Source organism: Mugil cephalus, chromosome 8, assembly GCF_022458985.1.
Source record: "Mugil cephalus isolate CIBA_MC_2020 chromosome 8, CIBA_Mcephalus_1.1, whole genome shotgun sequence".
Lineage (NCBI taxonomy): Eukaryota > Metazoa > Chordata > Actinopteri > Mugiliformes > Mugilidae > Mugil > Mugil cephalus.
The window spans coordinates 14,431,855-14,450,008 of record NC_061777.1 but is presented as its reverse complement, the minus strand read 5'-3'; the positions used below and the strand labels follow the sequence as shown (position 1 = coordinate 14,450,008).

The 18,154-nt window shown below is 45.5% G+C and overlaps 1 protein-coding gene across 1 annotated transcript; it reads left to right on the top strand.

The window, feature by feature from the left end:
* Positions 1–94: 94 nt before the first annotated feature.
* On the top strand, positions 95–18,018 carry epg5 (ectopic P-granules autophagy protein 5 homolog (C. elegans)). Its single transcript, XM_047591662.1, has 46 exons — positions 95–339; positions 548–789; positions 1,127–1,777; positions 2,081–2,341; positions 2,436–2,634; positions 2,728–2,864; positions 2,947–3,054; positions 3,146–3,219; positions 3,310–3,418; positions 4,018–4,132; positions 4,205–4,355; positions 4,438–4,599; positions 4,688–4,845; positions 5,033–5,184; positions 5,421–5,561; positions 5,640–5,801; positions 5,888–6,010; positions 6,100–6,362; positions 6,455–6,595; positions 6,691–6,835; positions 6,951–7,148; positions 7,357–7,464; positions 7,569–7,691; positions 7,881–8,047; positions 8,150–8,386; positions 8,480–8,603; positions 8,693–8,837; positions 9,142–9,313; positions 9,406–9,568; positions 9,662–9,804; positions 9,936–10,092; positions 10,818–11,012; positions 11,109–11,322; positions 11,743–11,930; positions 12,083–12,290; positions 12,416–12,491; positions 12,874–12,977; positions 13,087–13,262; positions 13,521–13,745; positions 13,826–14,035; positions 14,866–15,010; positions 15,096–15,338; positions 15,428–15,641; positions 15,766–15,984; positions 16,075–16,189; positions 16,311–18,018. Exons 2-46 carry the CDS (start codon positions 736–738, stop codon positions 16,491–16,493), a joined length of 7,758 nt encoding a protein of 2,585 aa, XP_047447618.1. The 5' UTR covers positions 95–339; positions 548–735; the 3' UTR covers positions 16,494–18,018.
* Positions 18,019–18,154: the final 136 nt, after the last annotated feature.

Genomic DNA, 18,154 nt, shown 5'->3' with positions numbered 1-18,154 from the left:
TGTAATATATCTTTTCTTTTTCCTTTGTTGTTGTTGTTTTTATTTTTAGAGAAAACAGCGTGTGCGAACGATAAGGTTTGTCCACTGTAGAGTCCCGTAGGTAGGTGGAGTAGTCACGTGATCCGTCATCGCGATCACTGAGTTCCTGGAACAAACAAAACAAACTGAGCAGTACGTGGGGATATCTCTGCGTGTCACTCGCTTCGGCGTGTTGAAATCAGATGTTGACAATGCGGGTGAAAATAACACTCGCCCGAGAACACATTCATGAACGAAGACAGGGCGTAACCAGCGAACACCTATGCGTTAGCTTAGCTTAGCCTCGGCACTGCGTTTCAGGTATGTTCGTGAGCTAAGTGGAGTTTCATCATCAAGGGTTGGTTTCGTTTTATCAGAAATGCTTTATCTTGATGTTGTATTTAGGTAAAGAGGCATCCCACTCATTGTCTTTCGCGAATTTTGCCCGAGGCATGTAACGGAGTGTTTTGTTTACCACCAGTGACTGTTTATCTTAATAACACAGCCCGCCCCTTGCTGCTTATCACAGGAAAGACCTCGCTAGCTGCTCGAGCTAAACGAAGGCTGTCCAAGAATACGTATGATTACTGGTCGCTTACAGCCGATCCCCAGTTTTCAGATGATCGGCATCACTTTCACCAGGAAGTTCTCTGCTCAGCTGAATATCGGTGCGTGATCTGGGTTGTGGGGCGAAGCCGATGTAAGCAGACACTAAAAATGGAGGCTGTCAGGCCAAAGAAGACCAAGTCAAAAACCAGCGGAAAATCTCAGGTGATTAAACCAAGTGCCTTACAATTCTTCTTCAACTTCTGATCTTCTGATCTGATCTCCCCTTCTATAGTCACAGGTAGTATGAGGGTCAGCCACGAAAGAACTAATCACGAGGTTATCCTCCAGAGTTAACACAGAAAAAAAACACACTTCTTATAATCTCTACCTTTAGAAAGGTCATCACAAACTGTGTAGGTCATATTTTTCTATTTTTACCAAGTTCATCACAATGATTTTTCTTTAGTCACATGCCTCTTGTCATGTGTCAGAAACTGTTGCACAACACCAGTTGTTGGTCGTGGTAAAAGCATGTCTGATTGTTGATTTATGTTCTCAGCTGGTCAGGAAGCAGAAGCAGGCAGAGGAAGACAAAAGAGTCAAGGCTTCCTCAGCAGTCTGCGATGAGGCCTCTGCGTCTGGCTTCACTGACATCCCCCTCAGTCTACCTTATCAGGAGCAAAATGAGGACCAGCAGGACCCTGTTGACCCCCCTGAGGCTGCAGTACAGACATCAGATCTGAACAGTGAGAAGCAACACACGCCCTCATCAGAGACTTCCTCTGCGTCAGTGTTAACCCACACTCTCCAGTCAAGTCTGAATTTGTCAACAGTGACATCGGAGGTCAGCGCGCAACTGACGGAGTCAAAGGAGGAGGATGGTGAGGTGGAAGCTCAGAGACCTGAACCACAAACCACTGAGTTGGGAATAGACACACAGTTTTGGAATCAGCCTTGCGTTTCAGCTCAGTTTGAAGTCCTTAATGTCCCAAGCGCCCCTGCCCTTTACCCATCTATCCCCACACTGGAAGTGGGTCCTGTGATGCAGCTCTGTGAAGAAGCTGTTAAAAACTGTGAAAAGGAACCTGCAGTGTTGGCACTTCCTGATCAGGAATCATCTCCTCCAAGTTTGCACCCTCTGGAATCTGTAGCTGAACTTTCAAGGAGTAAACTTTACCCTGAATTACCCAAGACTGCTCCAGAGATTCAGGTAAACTCATGTACCACAACATTACACTCAATAATTGTACTATATATAATGTGTACTACCGATGTGTGTTTCTAAATATACCATTATGATGATGTAGTATTAACGTTTGTCTAATTTTAAATGCTTTGCAGTAGCAATAGTTCTTTCAGCTGAGCAATAAATTTACATCAGTAGAAATAATTGTCAATAGTTCATGTATAGCTTTTCATTATTGTTATTAATTAGTTATTGGTAGCAACGCCGTTATAGCATGCAGCTTTACATATACTAGACATTACATGCATTTATGTTTTTCTTCTCCAGCCATTCACCCTGGAACAGCTCAGTGTCTGGGAGCCAGGGGGAGGGTTGCGAACATGGCTGGAGGGTGTTGAGGTCTGTGCGGCCCAGTTCTGTGCTCTGGCCAGACAAGAGAACCACGAACTGACTGAACTGCTGCAGAACTACTGGCGCTGCCGCAGACAGCTGACCCAGTCGCACACACAGCTGCACACACAATCCTCAGACTGCAAGAGCACACAGAATCGTCTCTGGACCTTCAGAGATGAACAGCTCACACTGCAGGTGTGCTGTTTGGATCAGTGACCAAAGTTATGTGATGCTGCTGAAGCTGTAATATCCATTTGTCGTAATGTGACTTCTGATTTGTTTCTCACAGGGTGTGTGTGCAGACCAGTCTAAAGTATGTGGATACCATCGCTTCCAGCAGGCTGAGTTTAGCGAGAGCGTGCTGGCTGAGCTGAGAAGACTGTTTGAATCTTGCAGCGAGCTGCTCCATCAGAAGGTGGTGCTGCACGCATACACTGCTCTCCTGTCACGCCTACAGGTGGAGTCATACTTATATCGCCTTTTAAAAGGTGAGAGACTTTAAAGTGTCACACTAACAGTACTTTCGCCTCACAGTGCTAATGTCAAACATACACACTGCCTCCGTTATGTTTTGTTTTCAGATTTTTCTGGCGGCCAAACAGAGTCTTGTTCTCTCCTACCCCTGAAAGAGGCCATCAGCGTCCTATTTAGCTTCACGCGTAGAGTCCTCGATGACACGCAGTTCCAGACAGACGTCCATCAATGGCTTGAGAGATTGGTGTGTCTAGGAAACTTTTAAAACAGCTTCACTGACTGATTTGTTGTTGTGGGTCTTCATGTGGTCATGCTTTGCTCTCCAGGTCGCCGTTCTCTTGCATATTAGAGGTCCGGGGGAGCACCTTTACCTGCTGTGCCATCTTCTGTGCTGTCCTTCTGGGGTGGGAAAGTGGGCGGCACCTTTCCTCCAAGTTAGTCATAAATACATGTTTCGTTTATTATTGTTATGCTAGTGGCAGTACATACAGATGGAATGAGTTTGCTTTTCATTATCTTCCCTAGATTGAAGTCTGGGGGAACACCTCTGGAGTTCAACACTTCATGCAAGCTTTAGCCATCCTCATGTCACCTGCCAGGTAAGGCCCATTCCAGCAGCCACTCCTTCTTATCCACTGACTGTGAATTATTCGCTGTGATTTCATGCCTTTGGTCGTGTTTTGGAACAGACACCGAGCAGAATTTCTGGGCCACATGAAGCCGTGTGAGAGTCAGAGCTCAGCAGCCTCTGGACCTGAGTCTGGTAACTGGACCCTAGTGGACGAAGGTGGAGAGGAGGTACGTGTACATTTTGAGAAAACCAACAAAACCACAGTCGGTTGTCTAACAGAGGGGAATAAATTATAAAATAGAAACATTTTCAGTATTAACCACTGTGTTATTTACTGCTCAATGATTGCATGGAAGCTTTGTTATTGGCCTTTTGTAAATACAGTGTTTCCTTTCCTGGTTATGATGAAGCCAATAATAAATATAGCGTTGCAGACATGTAGATGGTGATTTTTATAAACAGAATGTTCTGGTCTTTGTTCGGATCTGCTTAGTCATATTTAACGCTGCTGAGGAAATTATTAAATGAACACCTGTGACTGTTTAACTATCAGTCTGCTGGCTTTAAAACCACCACTGCTGCCAGTGCCGATGCGTTGCCTAGGAACCATTTTGTTTTCAAGGCTTTTCCGATTAGTATTCATTTTGTGAAACCCTATTATTTATTACTTTCTGATATTCATTCTTTGTCTAACACACTGATCTGCCATTACTAGATTATATAAACACAAGGCATCTTGCCTTAAAAACAGACCGAGACAGTTTCGTTGCAAATGGTGTAATATCAAAGTCACTCATCCTTTAACCGTCCTTTTTTCCATGTTTAGGATGAGGATCCTGAGAGCAGCTGGTTGCTTCTCTGTGAGGAGGACCTGATCTCCCTGCTGACCCAGTTCCCGTTCAAACACCTCTACTCATACATGCTGGGCATGAGCAAGCAGGGTAAGAGAGTTCGTCCGTCCTGGCTGTTAGTAGGTTCGTGTCAAGCGAACTAACACATCGCTCTGTTTCCAGGTGTGTATGAGCCCCAGGCCTGCTCCAGTCAGAAGATGATGCGCGTGTTTGCTTTTGCTTCGTCACTCATTGAAATTCTGGCTCTTGGGCTCCAAACTTACAACAGGGCACGATACAGACAGCTCGTCAAACGAATAGGACACATCATACGGTCAGTGCACCAACGATATAAGCAAAGTCTTTGTGAAGTCAGAAAATGCATTCACTAATATGTCCTCTTTCCTTTCTATCAGTATGACAGTGTGCTACGTCAGTGATCACTGGGCCCAGTATGTGAGTGTGACTGATGCTGGTGGATCCAGCTCTCATCTCCAGTCTATGTCTTTGGACAAACTGCAGCTGGAATATGATCAACTCTTCCTGAGAGCTGTTTTACATGTACTCAGAAACAAAAGGTGAGACCTTGTCCTGAAGTTTCAGTCCTAAATCCTCGCAATTTTTTTTATTTCCAAGATTCAATAATAATAATTTTCTGCTTCACAGATTGGGCATTTGGTTGTTTATGTCTGAGATGCCGTACGGGACTTTGTCCAGCTCGATGCTGTGGAAGGTCCTGTATGTTATGCAGTGTGCAGAGACTGCAGGACTAGAAACTCTCAGCGCTGCCAGTGACACACACTCATGCATCCAGGCTCTCAGAGGTACCAGAATACGCAAAATATTATCATTCAAAATCTAACAACTGCCTCATTGTATTAGTGCTTTGAATTTGCCTCCAGTTTCACATCAGATTAATAGTTCAGTGTATTTTCAACTGTTATTAAGAAAGTTTCACTCCTCTCAGCCTGGAGTTGTGATCCTGATAGTTTTTTACTGTCTCTGTTTCAGACCCAAAGCACCAGGACAGGTTTGAGCAATGGCTGTGTGAAGTGAACAGCTCTGACGGCATCTCTCTCCTCACTGCGCTAGCGCACATGGCGACACCTACTCAGCACTCTGATCCTACGTTCATCACCACTATAACACTGCTGATTTACCAGGTATGGGGAGAAGACACCTAACAAAATACTAGAAAAGGGGAATAAAAGAAGGATGATATGTAATGTGGGCCTTAAACAAAGCACATTGTCTGTCCGGTAAACTATTTTCAGCCACAGTGGAACAGCTGATCAGTTTCTTCTTCCTTTATGGATCACAATAACAGCAACAACTGATTCATACTTTTCTTCTGGTCAGTGCCTGTTTGTTGACATTCCTTGTCTTATTATTCCTTCAGGTGTCTTACGTGAGTGTGTCTACCAGAGAAACTTACTCCAAGGTCGGGAGGGAGCTGCTGGCTACCATAGCAACAGCCCATCCCTACGTTATCTCTGTGCTCTTGGAGAGACTGAGAGAGACCATACAGACTGTAGGAATGGTTGGTACCACTGTGGTTTTGTCAAAGGTGGTGTATAGTTATAGGATGTGTCGTGACTGTTTGTTTCGTGTGCGTTAGGTGGCATTGTATCTGTGTAAAGAGCTGCCTCTGAGTCTTTGGCGGCCGCGGCAAGAGGAAATATGTGTGATAGGAGCCTGGTTGCTCCAGAACCCTCTGTCTGCAGTGGAGAACCGGTTGGCCTGTGTCATACTGGAGGGTTTGAACTGGGGTTACACGCAGGTAATGATGTTTGAAAAGAAAGATGCTTCTGAGAGTCTGGACAGTGTAGTTTATTGTTAACCGACCACTCCTGTTTTCTCTTGTAGGATGGTACTTTGGCCTTGCCTTCGTTTCTCCATAGTGAGGTAGCTCTGCTGGTGGCTGAAGCATATCAGAAGTACCTCACAGACAAGCCATATAGTGGCCTCATATCAGAAGGAATCAAACAGGTAACACGTTTTGCTCAGACTTTCTCAATAAACCACCATGATACTAATACTTGATTCAACATAAACTTTCTCTCTTTTTCTCCCATCAGGTGTCTTACCTTGCCAGTGTCCTTCGTCTGGGTGTATCTCCTGAAGCGTCCTTTAGTCAATGGGCATGGCAACTGTTGCTAAGGCTGAAGCTTCATGGCAACGCCCAGAACCAAAAAGGAGCCTGGGCGGTCCCTACTCTGGCATCCAACCCACCTCCAGAGCTTACTCACAGTCCTAGCATGCACTCAGTTCTCAGGGCTGTAAAAGCAGGGATCCCCATTGGATGCTACCTGTCCATAGCCATGACAACAGTGGGGCATAGGTTTGTAGTCGCACACAAGCTAAATATTTGTGTGTGATTGTCTTAGAATTTGAAACTTGAGCTCATGTGGATTTCCTCTGTAATCTCTACAGTCTGGAGCACTTTTGCACCGATGGAGTGGGATTGTTGAAAAGCCTGATTCTGTCTCGCCACCTGAGAGCTGCTGTGCATCTGCTGGATAACATCCTACCCCCAACCTACCCTCACAGCTTCTACCTGCTCAACAACGCTCAGTAAGCCAACCCTCACTGAGAAGCTTCAGCTGTAGCATCTTCACCGCTAACGTGTATTCCTACATCTCTCGTTTTGCCCCCTCTGCCACTGCCAGGTTTGTGAGTTGCATCCAGTTGTTCTTGCAGTACGACAGTGTGTGTCCTCAAGGCGTGACGCAACAGGTGACGCATAGAGTAGCACCGCTTCTCACTGGAACCACCTACGGAGATAATGTCCGTCTGCTGAACAGCGTCATTCAGGTACACCGTAAAACAAGCTGACACTGACAGCTAACATTTTGGATTGCGTCCTGCAGAAAACAATGTAAGGTTTACACTCACACTCTATGTGTGATGTATGTAATTTCTCTTGCAGAGTCATGTGTTGGAAAGTTCACAGCCCGGTCGAGTGGGATCTGCAGCGGTGCTGGAGTTTTGGGTGGGAATTCTCACTCAGCAGAACCTGTGGTACCGAGACAAAACAGTCCTATTCCTCATGGATCAGATCTGCTGTGCTGCCTTCACTCACCACCAGGAGGAGTGTGTTCAGAAGCTCCTGTACCAACAGCATAAGGTATTTATGCAGTTTTGTTTGGTGTGCATAATTTAAAGACTCTATTGGGACTGGCAGGTGCAAATGCTGCATTTAACACTGTAAACATCACATTAAAATTGAATCCGTCACACATTATGGAAGAGAACCTACTGGTGAGGGATGCTTAACAGTTACACAAGCAATGTCTAATTTTTTTCAATTTTTTCTTTTTTCACATTTCATGCAGAATGCCTTGGGTTACTATGGAGATCGGGGTCTGATCTCCTCTCTGGTTGGCTGGATTTCTGGAAATGCCACGCCTTCCTTCATAGAGGGACAATCCCTGAGTGCAGAAGTGAGAGTCCCCAAAGCAAGAACATCATGTGCAGGGAATATTGATCATATTTGTAAAGTTCTCAGTCCTGACACGCGTGCTGTCTTCTGTGTTGTTTTGTCTAGGTTTGGTTTGCCTGGTTGGTGCTGAACATGGAGGGTGTGTTTGAGGAAGATTCTCAGCTGAGGCGCTGCGTTGAGCTCGAGCTCTTGTCAGATCCCAGCATCTCCCCAGATCAAGCCTTGAAGGTAGAAAAAAACACATCATTTTGAAATAAAGTCTAAAATATTGCTTTGCATTTCACTATAGCTCACATATATGATCTTTATAACCTTTAAATGAACACAGACTAGTCAAAAACAGCAGAGATGTTGTTTATTACTTCATTACTACTCCATGATCTTGTGGTGATGAGAGTTTTTGTGTGTCTGAGCCAGAAAGTGCAGCAGAAACTGAAGCTGCCTGTAGCCCCATCTCTGCAGCGGCTCCAGGTGTACCGCTGGGCGTGTCAGGCTGTAGCAACACCACCTGACCACCCTCTCCTTCCCCTCATCTGGCAGAAGTTCCTACAGTTCTACCTCAGACAGCTTGGACCTGAATATGGGTACGGTGCACACGCATATGTCATTTTTGTCCGAGAAAGCAGAGAAAGAATCGACAGAATCTAGAGGTACATCTGTCCGTCTGTGTAATTGTTTCCCACCAGCCTGGCTGCAGTGGGATGCATAGGCCGGAGGTTCTTCCAGGCCTCATCTCACGCTGCTCTACTCAGAGATCTGAAGCAGAGAATACAAGAGGTGTCAGACTTCCACCATGCAGCCAGCCAGGCACTCAGAGTGCCCCCGCCAAACACACCCTCATCAGACATCCAGGGCGACAAAAGCCCCAACAATGTCCAGCCGCCTTACCTCACTTCTCCTCAGCTGCACACAGAGCTGGTCCGGTAGGCTGCCTATTTTAAATCTGTGCATTTAAAAACAAGCATTCCTGTTGTTGGGAATTTAGTGGTGTGTTTACAGCTGTTGGTTGTTTGCAGGTTGTTCGGTGTATTTGCCGTGTGGTTGGACGATGAGACTCTGCAGAAACAGGAAGTGTACCTCCCATGTCTTCCGCCAGAGTACGAACCACACAGACTGGTACAGGTCTTACAGCGGCAGCAGGTCAGCGTGTCTTCATGTTTGGCTCATTCAGTTAGAATATAAGTGTTGTAGCTTATTGCTGCTGTATTTTACTGTGTGTTGGCTTGTAGGAATTGTGGCTGGAGTATGTGGACCAGGAGCGTCTGCAGTATGATCAGAAGGAGGTTTTGTCTCTGTGGGAGAAGGTGCAGAGTGAGCCCACTTTTCTGCAGACCCAGAACCCCGGCTTTATAGACTACACCAGCCTCAACAATGGTACGAAGCCAACATTGTTGCTCTAAACTGAAAGATTCTGCAGAGGTTCATTTGATTCATTTGATAATGCGAAGGTCAGCGTAAAGCACGGCAAGTCTGATGAGTGATTACTTCTAGATCATTCTGAGAGGAGAATCTTTTTTATTTTAACAATGACTCCTGATTCCTCTGTGGTTGCATGCACAACAGCTGGGCCCCTGTCCTGAATGAAGTTGTCCTAGTTTAGTTTATTATGTGTTTTTTTAATGACCATGTACAAAACTGTTATGTTTAATGTTGTGCTCTGTTTATCTCAACTTTGTAGCAAAGGAGCGAATCTTATCCAACCTGCAGAAGCATCCAGTTCCCCGTACAGCTCCTGAGCTGCAGCAGCAGAAGGTTCCAGTGGCTGATGTCCCCACCGCCTGTCTCACCGACCGGAAAGCTGCTTCTGAACTATTGCAGCACGACCTCAGCATTTTGCAGGACCAGGCCAGGTATATGGAGATCATCTCTTATTATATGTTGCTTAAACAGTGAAAAAAAAAAAAAAGCGTTTGTTACTCAGATATGTTAAATATGTTGTCAGGATGGCAGTCGCACGTGAAGCCCAGCAAGTGGCCATGGAGCAGGAGCTGCTGGAGAGCCTTCCTTTACTGTTTAAGAACCGACCAGAGCAAGTCAGCATGGCCCTGGAGTGTAAAGGGAAGGGAGGACAGCCATGCCAGGGACCCGCAAACATCACCGTCACAGTACGACCAGTCAAACTAGATGACAGCCACTCTTTAAGACCCTATAGCTCTTTGCCATAATGTGCTAATCTGTCTCTGCGTGTAACTTCGTAGTGTGAGCGTGTCCAGAAGCAGGAGGCAGTGCAGACTCAGATAGCTTCACTGCGCAGGGACATCAAGAAGCTTCAAACCGATTCCATGGCTCCTCCCCCTCCAGTTCTGGCCCAGGCTGCGGTCCACACTGAGAACTTTATCACGTCAGTACAAGCAGATCTTCTTCCATCAAGATAGACAATTAATTTTGTCACTTATTTATCCACGTATCCAAGTGTATGTGCATAATAGAAAATATGTTTTGACCCTTGTGTACTGTGTTGTGTTTGCTCAGGGCTCTTGTGAACATGCACAAAGCGCAGAAATCCCCGGCGGTGCAGAAAGTTGGCGTGTCAGCCTTTTACCAGGTGGTCTCCTTTGTGTGTGAGGACACGCTGCGACATCCCCCAACACGGCAGTACCTCTCATCGTGTGTGGAAATACTGGGACAGGTGCGCACACAAGCGTATACACGCACTGTACACAGGCCAGGAGAATACAAATAGACCCCACCTACTCCAAGGTGTTTCCCAGGTGTTAAAGAATGAGCCCTAACTTTAATGTAATAATACGTTGTGGATTTTAATAGCTGTTTAGTCCTCTGTTGTGAAAACGTGTATATAAAACCCTATCACTGGAATATACCATGAAAGAAAGTTGAAGAACTGTATTTCATCTAGTTATCTAGTAGCCGGCCAATACTGACTTTTCCCTCTCACTTTAACAACTGTTGATTAGACGTTTTACTTGATCCTCTAATTTCAGCAGCACGCTCCTCAAAGTTTTCCTAAGCATCTACGTGATAGATAGGACAAATATACTGTGCTGAGTTCTGCTTTTTTATCCTTTATCTGATACTGGAATATTGTGCTTCAATTACAACTGCAGACTGTTCCTCAACCTACCATAAGCACACAACACACAAGTTAGTCCTGGCTACACATCAGTACATCACATATTATAATATGTTAAAACTAAAATGTACTGCAGACATGTGTGTAGACATTAAAGCACACTTTGAGGCCAGCCCAACTCAAATAAATGACAGACAATCCTCAGAGCCTGTCCTCTACTGGACAGGAACAAGGAAGCTAAACAGTTCTCTTGTTGGTCTCCTTCATTAATTAAAAAAAATGCTTTTACTTTAACTGCGTTCGTCTTATTTGTGGGTGTGTAGGTGTTTATCCAGGGAAATGCAGAAGAGTGTGGCCGAGTCCTGAAGACCATCCTGGAGAACAGGCGCCTTTGCCCTCTCATCTCCCCCTTCTTCACTCCCAACGCGGCTCCCAAACAGCTCGTCTTCCTCTACCAAGACGTCGTGACATCCCTGCACCTTGACAGCGCTGATGTCGTTTTCATGCTGCTCACTAAGGTCAGTTCACATTATTCGCTTAAGAAATATCATGACGTAGACATTACATCCTCTACGTTTGATTGACTGTGGTAACTTCTGCGTGTCCCCCCGTAGTTTGATTTGTCCCTGTGGCTGAATGAAGAGCATCCCGTGTTTTCGGAGAGGACCCGTTTGCTGGAGTTGGTCCACGGAGCTCTCTGTGTCTGCGGGAAGGACCCTGAGCCTGAACTCCTCACACCCTTTCACCTTTTCACCAAACACTGGACCTGGCTTTTACGTCATCATTTCCCCGATCATTACAGTGATTGCCTGCGTCTTCTCATGACCAGTAAGTAGATCGTTCGTACTGCATTTTGCCTTTCTTCTTCATATTACGCACTGCCTGCTAACGTACAAAGATCTCTTTTGTTAAAGTCTTTTTGTTCCTCATTGAATGTAATTAAGAAAAAAAAACACATTCAGCCCTCTGAAAGAATCTTTCCTACTCATCTTTTCACCGTCAAACAAAAGATTCAACTGATTATTAAATGAAACTAAAATTAGTTGAGTCATTCCATCAATCTAGAGAATCGGACCTGAGTTTAAAGTGTGAGTCATTCGTCATTTTTTCATTTTTCTTACAAGATGATTACAAACGAAGCCAAATATTAAAAAGCAAAATCATTTTTTTAATTCCAAGAACTTTAGTTTATGTGACTGATGTGCATTCCTCAAGAAAAACTTTTTATTTTTTTTTTAATTTCCTCAGGTTCGTCGAACCAGTTGCTGAGTCCAGAGTGCTGGAAGGTGACTCTGCGTGTGCTGGGCTGCTTACCTCCGGCTCGCAGCGCCAAGAGTAAAACCGAACAAACCCCCAGCGTTACAGATGTCCCTGGCCGTGCTGCTGGACCCCCAGCCTCTACTCACAGATCCCCCATCAGCCTCTCTCCTCAGCAGGTACGTAAGGATGGTGTTCATAGTGGATTCAGACAAACTTGCCTGATAGTATTTTTAACAATATGGGCCAGAGTTGCTTGCGAAATTCCTGTCTTTCTCAAACATTCATTTCCGATCAAACAACGCTGTTATATTTTATTGGCCGCTAACAGGTGGATGAGACAGTTGACTGGTTGAGTGATTACTTCTTGAAAAGTCGTCTGAGTAAGACAGACCTGCGCAGCTTCGGCCTCTACTCTGCGTGGTCTCCCTACATTTGTGATGTTGTTTCCTTCTGGGACCATTTGATTGGTTGCCTAATCAACGTGCAGCTCAGCAGCTGCGCCAGAGAGTCAGTGGGCAGCAGCAAAATAATGAAAGGTAATTGTACATTGTTGGCGTACATTGAAGGCAGACTTGTTATTATTTTTATTGTTAAACCCTTTAGTTATCTGTTGTGATAAAAAAACAAAAAGAAGAAAGAAACGTGTCTCTCGCTCTCACAGCTCTGCAGGATCTACACGGCAAGATTGTGAAGTTATTTAAGCCCTGGATCTTTCCTCTGGACACTGGGGAAGGCGGGTAGGTTTCACACAGATATCGGCTGTCTGATAACCACCGATTTTTAGGTAGGGGAAAGCTGTTGTGAGTGAGGCAGATATGAAACAGATGTGAGTGCACACGGAGCAGAACCAGATAAGGCAGCAGATAAAAATATATTGGTATCCCACAAGCTTGTTCTCAGAAATCTTTGTCAATGAAATGTTCATGTTGTAGAACTGTAAGTGAGAGTCTATACATAACAGAACCTTAGAGACGGACACTGTTTAGAGGGGAAACATCACTTTAGTTATGTACTGCTGAGCTGCCCCGACACAACAGAGTCAATAAAGCTCATTCTCTGGTTCTCCTGATCGCCAAACAACGAAAGGAAAATGTCAATACCAGTGTCTCTTTGTCTCAGTAACGTCAAGTGTTACCCCTGGCTGGAGTCGGACGCGGGCTCAGCAGGATTCCTGGTTGCCCTGTACGCTCAGCTCACTGACGCACTTCATCACAAATTCAGAGGTGAGTTCACGGCAGCTCAGGGTTCACCCGTTGTTCTCTGAAGTGTGCGCTCTAGTCTCGGGTTAAACATCTTTGTAGCTGAATTGTTGGGTGCGTGTTACTGTTACAGATCGCCTGCTCCCCGGCCAGAGAGGCGCTCTGTGGCTGTGTATGATGCAGTACTGCGAGAGCTGCACCGCACCACGAACACCTGAGTACCTGCTGTACCTGTACCACATAAACCTCCGCAGCCTGCCCTGGAGACACCTACACCCTGACACTCAGCTCATGGAGCAGCTCTTCAACGTGAGATACTCTGCCCTCTGATTCCTGACACTTGACCCCCAAAGCTGCACACTGATCTAGACATGCATGCCACAGGGGAGCTAGTTAACCTGAGACCCTGGTCCTTGGCCCTAGTTCTTATTAGTCCCATAATTAGAATCAACGCACTGTTCCTAGAAGACTCATCTACCTAGAAGCTGTAAAGACTACTAAAATATCAAGCATTTTGCCATAAATACTTAAAATTTAAAATGTTTCCTCAATTCTTTGTCCCCTCAGGTCGAGAGAGGAAGCCCCAAGAGCTGCTTCCTGTTCATGGGTGAGGTGTTGTGTGAAGTTAACTGGGTCAGCGTCCTGAGTGACCACTTACAAACGCCTCCCACCGCCACAACGTATCCAGCTCTGCCAGACATGGGTACACAGAAGGAGTCTCACGCCATGTTGGTCTATCTGCTATACATGCTAGTTTTTCTGGCAAAGGAGGAACAGCTCCTGAGCCAACAGGTGAGACGAGGATATTTTGGTGTCACGTCAGTGTCAGACCTCTCGCCCCTTCGTTCATTGCTCATTTTCTTCCTCTCCAGGACTCCCCTCTTCTCAGTCTGTTGGTTCAGTCTACCTCTCTGCCCTGGCACCAACTGGACCTGTCCTCATACCAGAGCATTCTGGGATACGTTGGCACCCACTACCCTCCCTCTTTGTTCCTCAGTGTGGATTCTGCTCCTCAGCTGGTGCTGAAGTCGCTCCGTAGTGCTGCGGGGCTCCACCCCCGTCCTAGTGAAACTCCACACCCGGTGAGACTGTACAAAAAAGCATCTCAGATTTGTTAAGACACTGTGAACCTCAGAGGTAGCTAAATGATCTTCTTTGCCACCTAATGGCTCATATTTTGCGAGTCAATTAAAGCGGTTTATGGAAGTGAATGGAGAGATGTTGGAGAATAGCTCCAGCTTCTCTCATGTCTTCTTCTCCAGTGCTCCTGGCTGGCACATCCTGTGTACGAGTGGAAGGCTTGGAATATCCACGCTAAATTTAGACTTAAACAATTCTGTTTTATTTGCCAGCCCTCTATCACTTCGCCAAATTACGTTAATGTAACACTTAAATAAGTGTAGATAGAGAGCGGCAGCAGGACATTTCAAACAACTACTGATACTGTTCCAAAGAAGACAGACATTGGCGAGATATATATAATCCCCCAAACCATATTGCACTCAAGACAGTGTCAAGATTCAGCTTTGTCTCCTTTAACTATGGTGTTACATAAACACCATGCCTATTAAACCAAAAAGGCTGTGGAAGACATATAACATGAACTTTAAGTTGACAAGTCTTACTGAAATCCTCAGATTTCCCCTTTCTGTAAGGTTTGGCATCTGTTTCCTCTTTAATTGATAAACCTCTTTTTAGATGAATGACATAATGCTCACATTAAAAGTGCCCAATTAAACCAGTTGTATTCTAGTGCTACATTAAACTCCATTAGTTTTAGTGGCTATGATCTATTGGTTTGGAGACATATATTTTATCATGGATATAATAGAGATGAGAGTTACGTACCTATTAATGCATCTCAATCTGTGAAGCATTAATTAAAAAACAAAAAATTCTTTGCTTCCATCAGGAGGAGACACGGAAAGCCGGAGCCTACGTGTGCTGGTGTGTGCAGTCACTGGTGACTCTGGAGCAAGGAGGAAGCATCACCCTGAGCAGCCTGGAGGCGCAGATGGAGACGCTCCTGGAGTGCATCATCACATTCAACCCACCAGGTGAGCACTCCTCCTCCTCACCACCTTTCTTACCAACACCTAACCACCGTCGGTAAATAAATTAACCTTCCTTATTCCCCTGCAGAGGTGGGTTTGGAGCAGAGGCACATGGCATTCTGCAGTCTCTTCAGTGACGCGCTGGCTCTGCTCAACGGAGTGGGCGTCTCGACAGGCGAGGCGCTGGCCGCTCATGTCATTACCTGGCTGGACAGGAAGGGGCGGGGCTTTCCTATCCTGCCCCTCCTCACGGCTTGCTCTCGCTGCCTTGCATCAGTGCGGCACATGACGCGCATCATGGAGGCGTGTATTACAGCATACTTCAATCATGGTAAGCGAAGTTTCCCTTTTGTTTTTTTGTTTTGCACAAAAAAAAAACTTCTATATTTAGAAATGTTTTCCTCTAACTTTTCTCCTCAGCTGAGGAAGAGTCTGCCGGTTGGGGTCCCGTGTTGGCATCGCTCCAGGTGCCTGAGCTCACAGTGGATGACTTCCTCTCTGAGAGCCAATCAGGAGGAAGCTTCCTGACGCTCTACGCCTTCATCCTGCAGCGCCTCAACACTGAATACACAGCTGCCAACGAGAGGAGGACTCTGGCTCTGATTAACACATGGACCACTCAAGTGTTCCCCAGGTTTGAACCCAACCCCCCCTCCCTCCTCTGTCTCTGATTTGGTCTGTTCAGGACATCGGCTTGTGTGCTCTGCGAGGTGCAGTCATATTATACATGTTGTAACAGAGGCTTTATTTGTGTTCAGTGGTCCGGGTGATGAAGCCAAGCTGTTTCTTTGGTGGCACAAAGCACTGAATTTATCAGCGGAGCAGCTTCAGCCTCAGGCCGGTCAGACTGAAGTAGCAGGAGTCGTCATGGGTCTGATGAGACTGCAAACCAGGCTTCTTCAGATGGGAGAGGAAAGGCTGAACTCTGGGCTGCTGGGAGCTATAGGCCTCGGAAAGAGGTCTCCTGTGTCTAATAGGTCAGTTCTCATGCATACGTGTAGCCTAGATACATTGAAATATTTATTTACCAGTTGGTAACTCTAACTGTGAATCTGCTGTATATCCAGGTTCAGGGTGGTGGTTCGCAGTCTGGCAGCATTCCTGACCATCCAGGTGCCATCGGAGACCGAGCTTCGACTTCAGCCCACCAGTGATTTGCAGCTCTCTCCTAAAGCACAACAAGTATGCAAAAAAAAACAAAAAAAAACTGCGGCATTTACATTTTTTTTTTCCTGTCTGCAATTATCTCCTAAAAATAACATGGATTTCTTGTTTTTTTTTTTTCTTTTTCCTGTGGATGCAGACGCTGGGAATGTTGGAGGCCATGCCCAGCAATAAACAGTACGCTGAGTTAGAGGACTCGGTGAATAAGGCGGTGCAGTTCATCCGCTACCCAGGCCACTGCCTGAAAGATGGACCGCGACTGCTGGCCCTCCTAGCAAACCTTCTGTACCCCGACCTCAGATACCTACACATTATCCGCTGATCATGGTTTGGAGGAGCGGCATGTGTTCTGTCGCAGCCAAAGTCTTGCCGGAGCACAAAGTTTTCTAGACTGGTACTGAATTGCTTTTGTTATTCTGTCAGCGGGAGTGACACCGCTTACCAATGAACACTTATTGCGACAGAAACTGTTCCCCAGAGCTGCCCGTGCATTTGTGAAAAATACCTTTTTGACTGGTAGCATACAATGGAGGATCATAAACCCAGTCAGAGGTAAAGGCAATCTCGTGTGCTAATCTCTGACGTTTTTTTAGCACTTTATTTTTTTTCTCTCATGTTTATGCCTTGTTGCTTTTTATGTAACTCGCCCGTTGGTTTTAATCGCCGTCTGCTCCGTTGAGGATGTTGCACATATTTATTGGAGCAGAATTCATGAATCAGAATTCAGCTCTTGGGCTTTAGGTGTGAGTTTGCCACCAGCATGTGGAATCTAACAGAAAAAAAAGATGAAGGTCCATAGATTATTTAGGGGCAGGTTGAAGGACAGATCTAATAGCCTATAAGTTTAGTAGGTAGGTCTTAAAATAAGGTAGGGACATATTAAGAATGCTGGTGTTTATGGTGCGATACAAATCGTTTGCTGGTTGATGCTAGCATCTAGCTACGAGTCACAATCTCAGATGTTTCAACTCTAAGTGGTGTACACGTCCAGATGAATACAGTGGACGCCTGTGTGAAGTTTGCTTAGTAACAGAACATTTGCCAGTATTATGTTCACGTCTAGCCAAAAGTGCTTTCATTGTTTTCTGCCAAAGAGAGAAGTTGTTTTCATCTGTTCAGCTACTGAAACCTTCACGACCACGTACCCTGAGTGTTTCAACGGCCCCTGTTCAGCACAACAAATGCTGCAGTCTGAAGAAAGCACACACACAGGAGGATACACTTACAATGTGCCACAACACTTGGCTTCCTTATAAAGTAGTATGCGCACTTGCAGGTCAAATTGCAAATGCTGTTGGTATTACTCAGAGAGCAGGGATGAAATGTTGGATCTAGGGCTTGAATACACTCATTTGTGGATGAAGTCAGATTTTAAGTCGGACCTTCTGTTCATTCAAGATAGTTTTTTTTACATCTTATTTGCCCATGTCATTTCATTCTTCTGTCTGTTGCTCTGTGCTGTCTCGGTAATCATCACACTGCTCTTCGGCAGCCCGAGGCGCACCTTCTTGCCAGCCTGTTAATGTCAAAGCATTTTCTTTGCTCTCTCTTTTGGATGAGTCACTGATCAGGAATGGGTCTGAAGAGCTACGGAGCCAGGCTGCACAAAGGAGACAAGACTGCTCAATAAATAGACGTGAATGTCTCACAGCTGGTGTTCATCTTATTTAACAGAGTGATTTGGGCCCTTATGTACATGCAGCCTCTCAGAACATCGGGACTGATGTAAACTCCCAGGACAGATCACATGGAGCCTCTGAACTGAGTTTAAACTATACCCAAAGAGATCCTGACAGCTCTAAGAGGTACAATGCTCCATGCATACAATAAAACAAAGTGGTCTTAAATGTGTGCTTTCCGTGCATGATGATACACGTGGTTAGACTGACACCCCTCACCTAAGTAGGCTGTTATGACAAGCGTCATTGTGGAGTGATATGATTGGCATCTGCATATTGTTGTTCTCTGCGTTTATCCAGTACA

Bases quoted from the DNA above. Each gene is read 5' to 3' on its own strand.
- epg5 (XM_047591662.1), top strand. From the start codon at position 736: ATGGAGGCTGTCAGGCCAAAGAAGACCAAGTCAAAAACCAGCGGAAAA. The intron at 1,778-2,080 runs GTAAACTCATGT...TTTCTTCTCCAG, and splicing joins AGACTGCTCCAGAGATTCAG to CCATTCACCCTGGAACAGCT. The intron at 11,323-11,742 runs GTAAGTAGATCG...TAATTTCCTCAG, and splicing joins CCTGCGTCTTCTCATGACCA to GTTCGTCGAACCAGTTGCTG.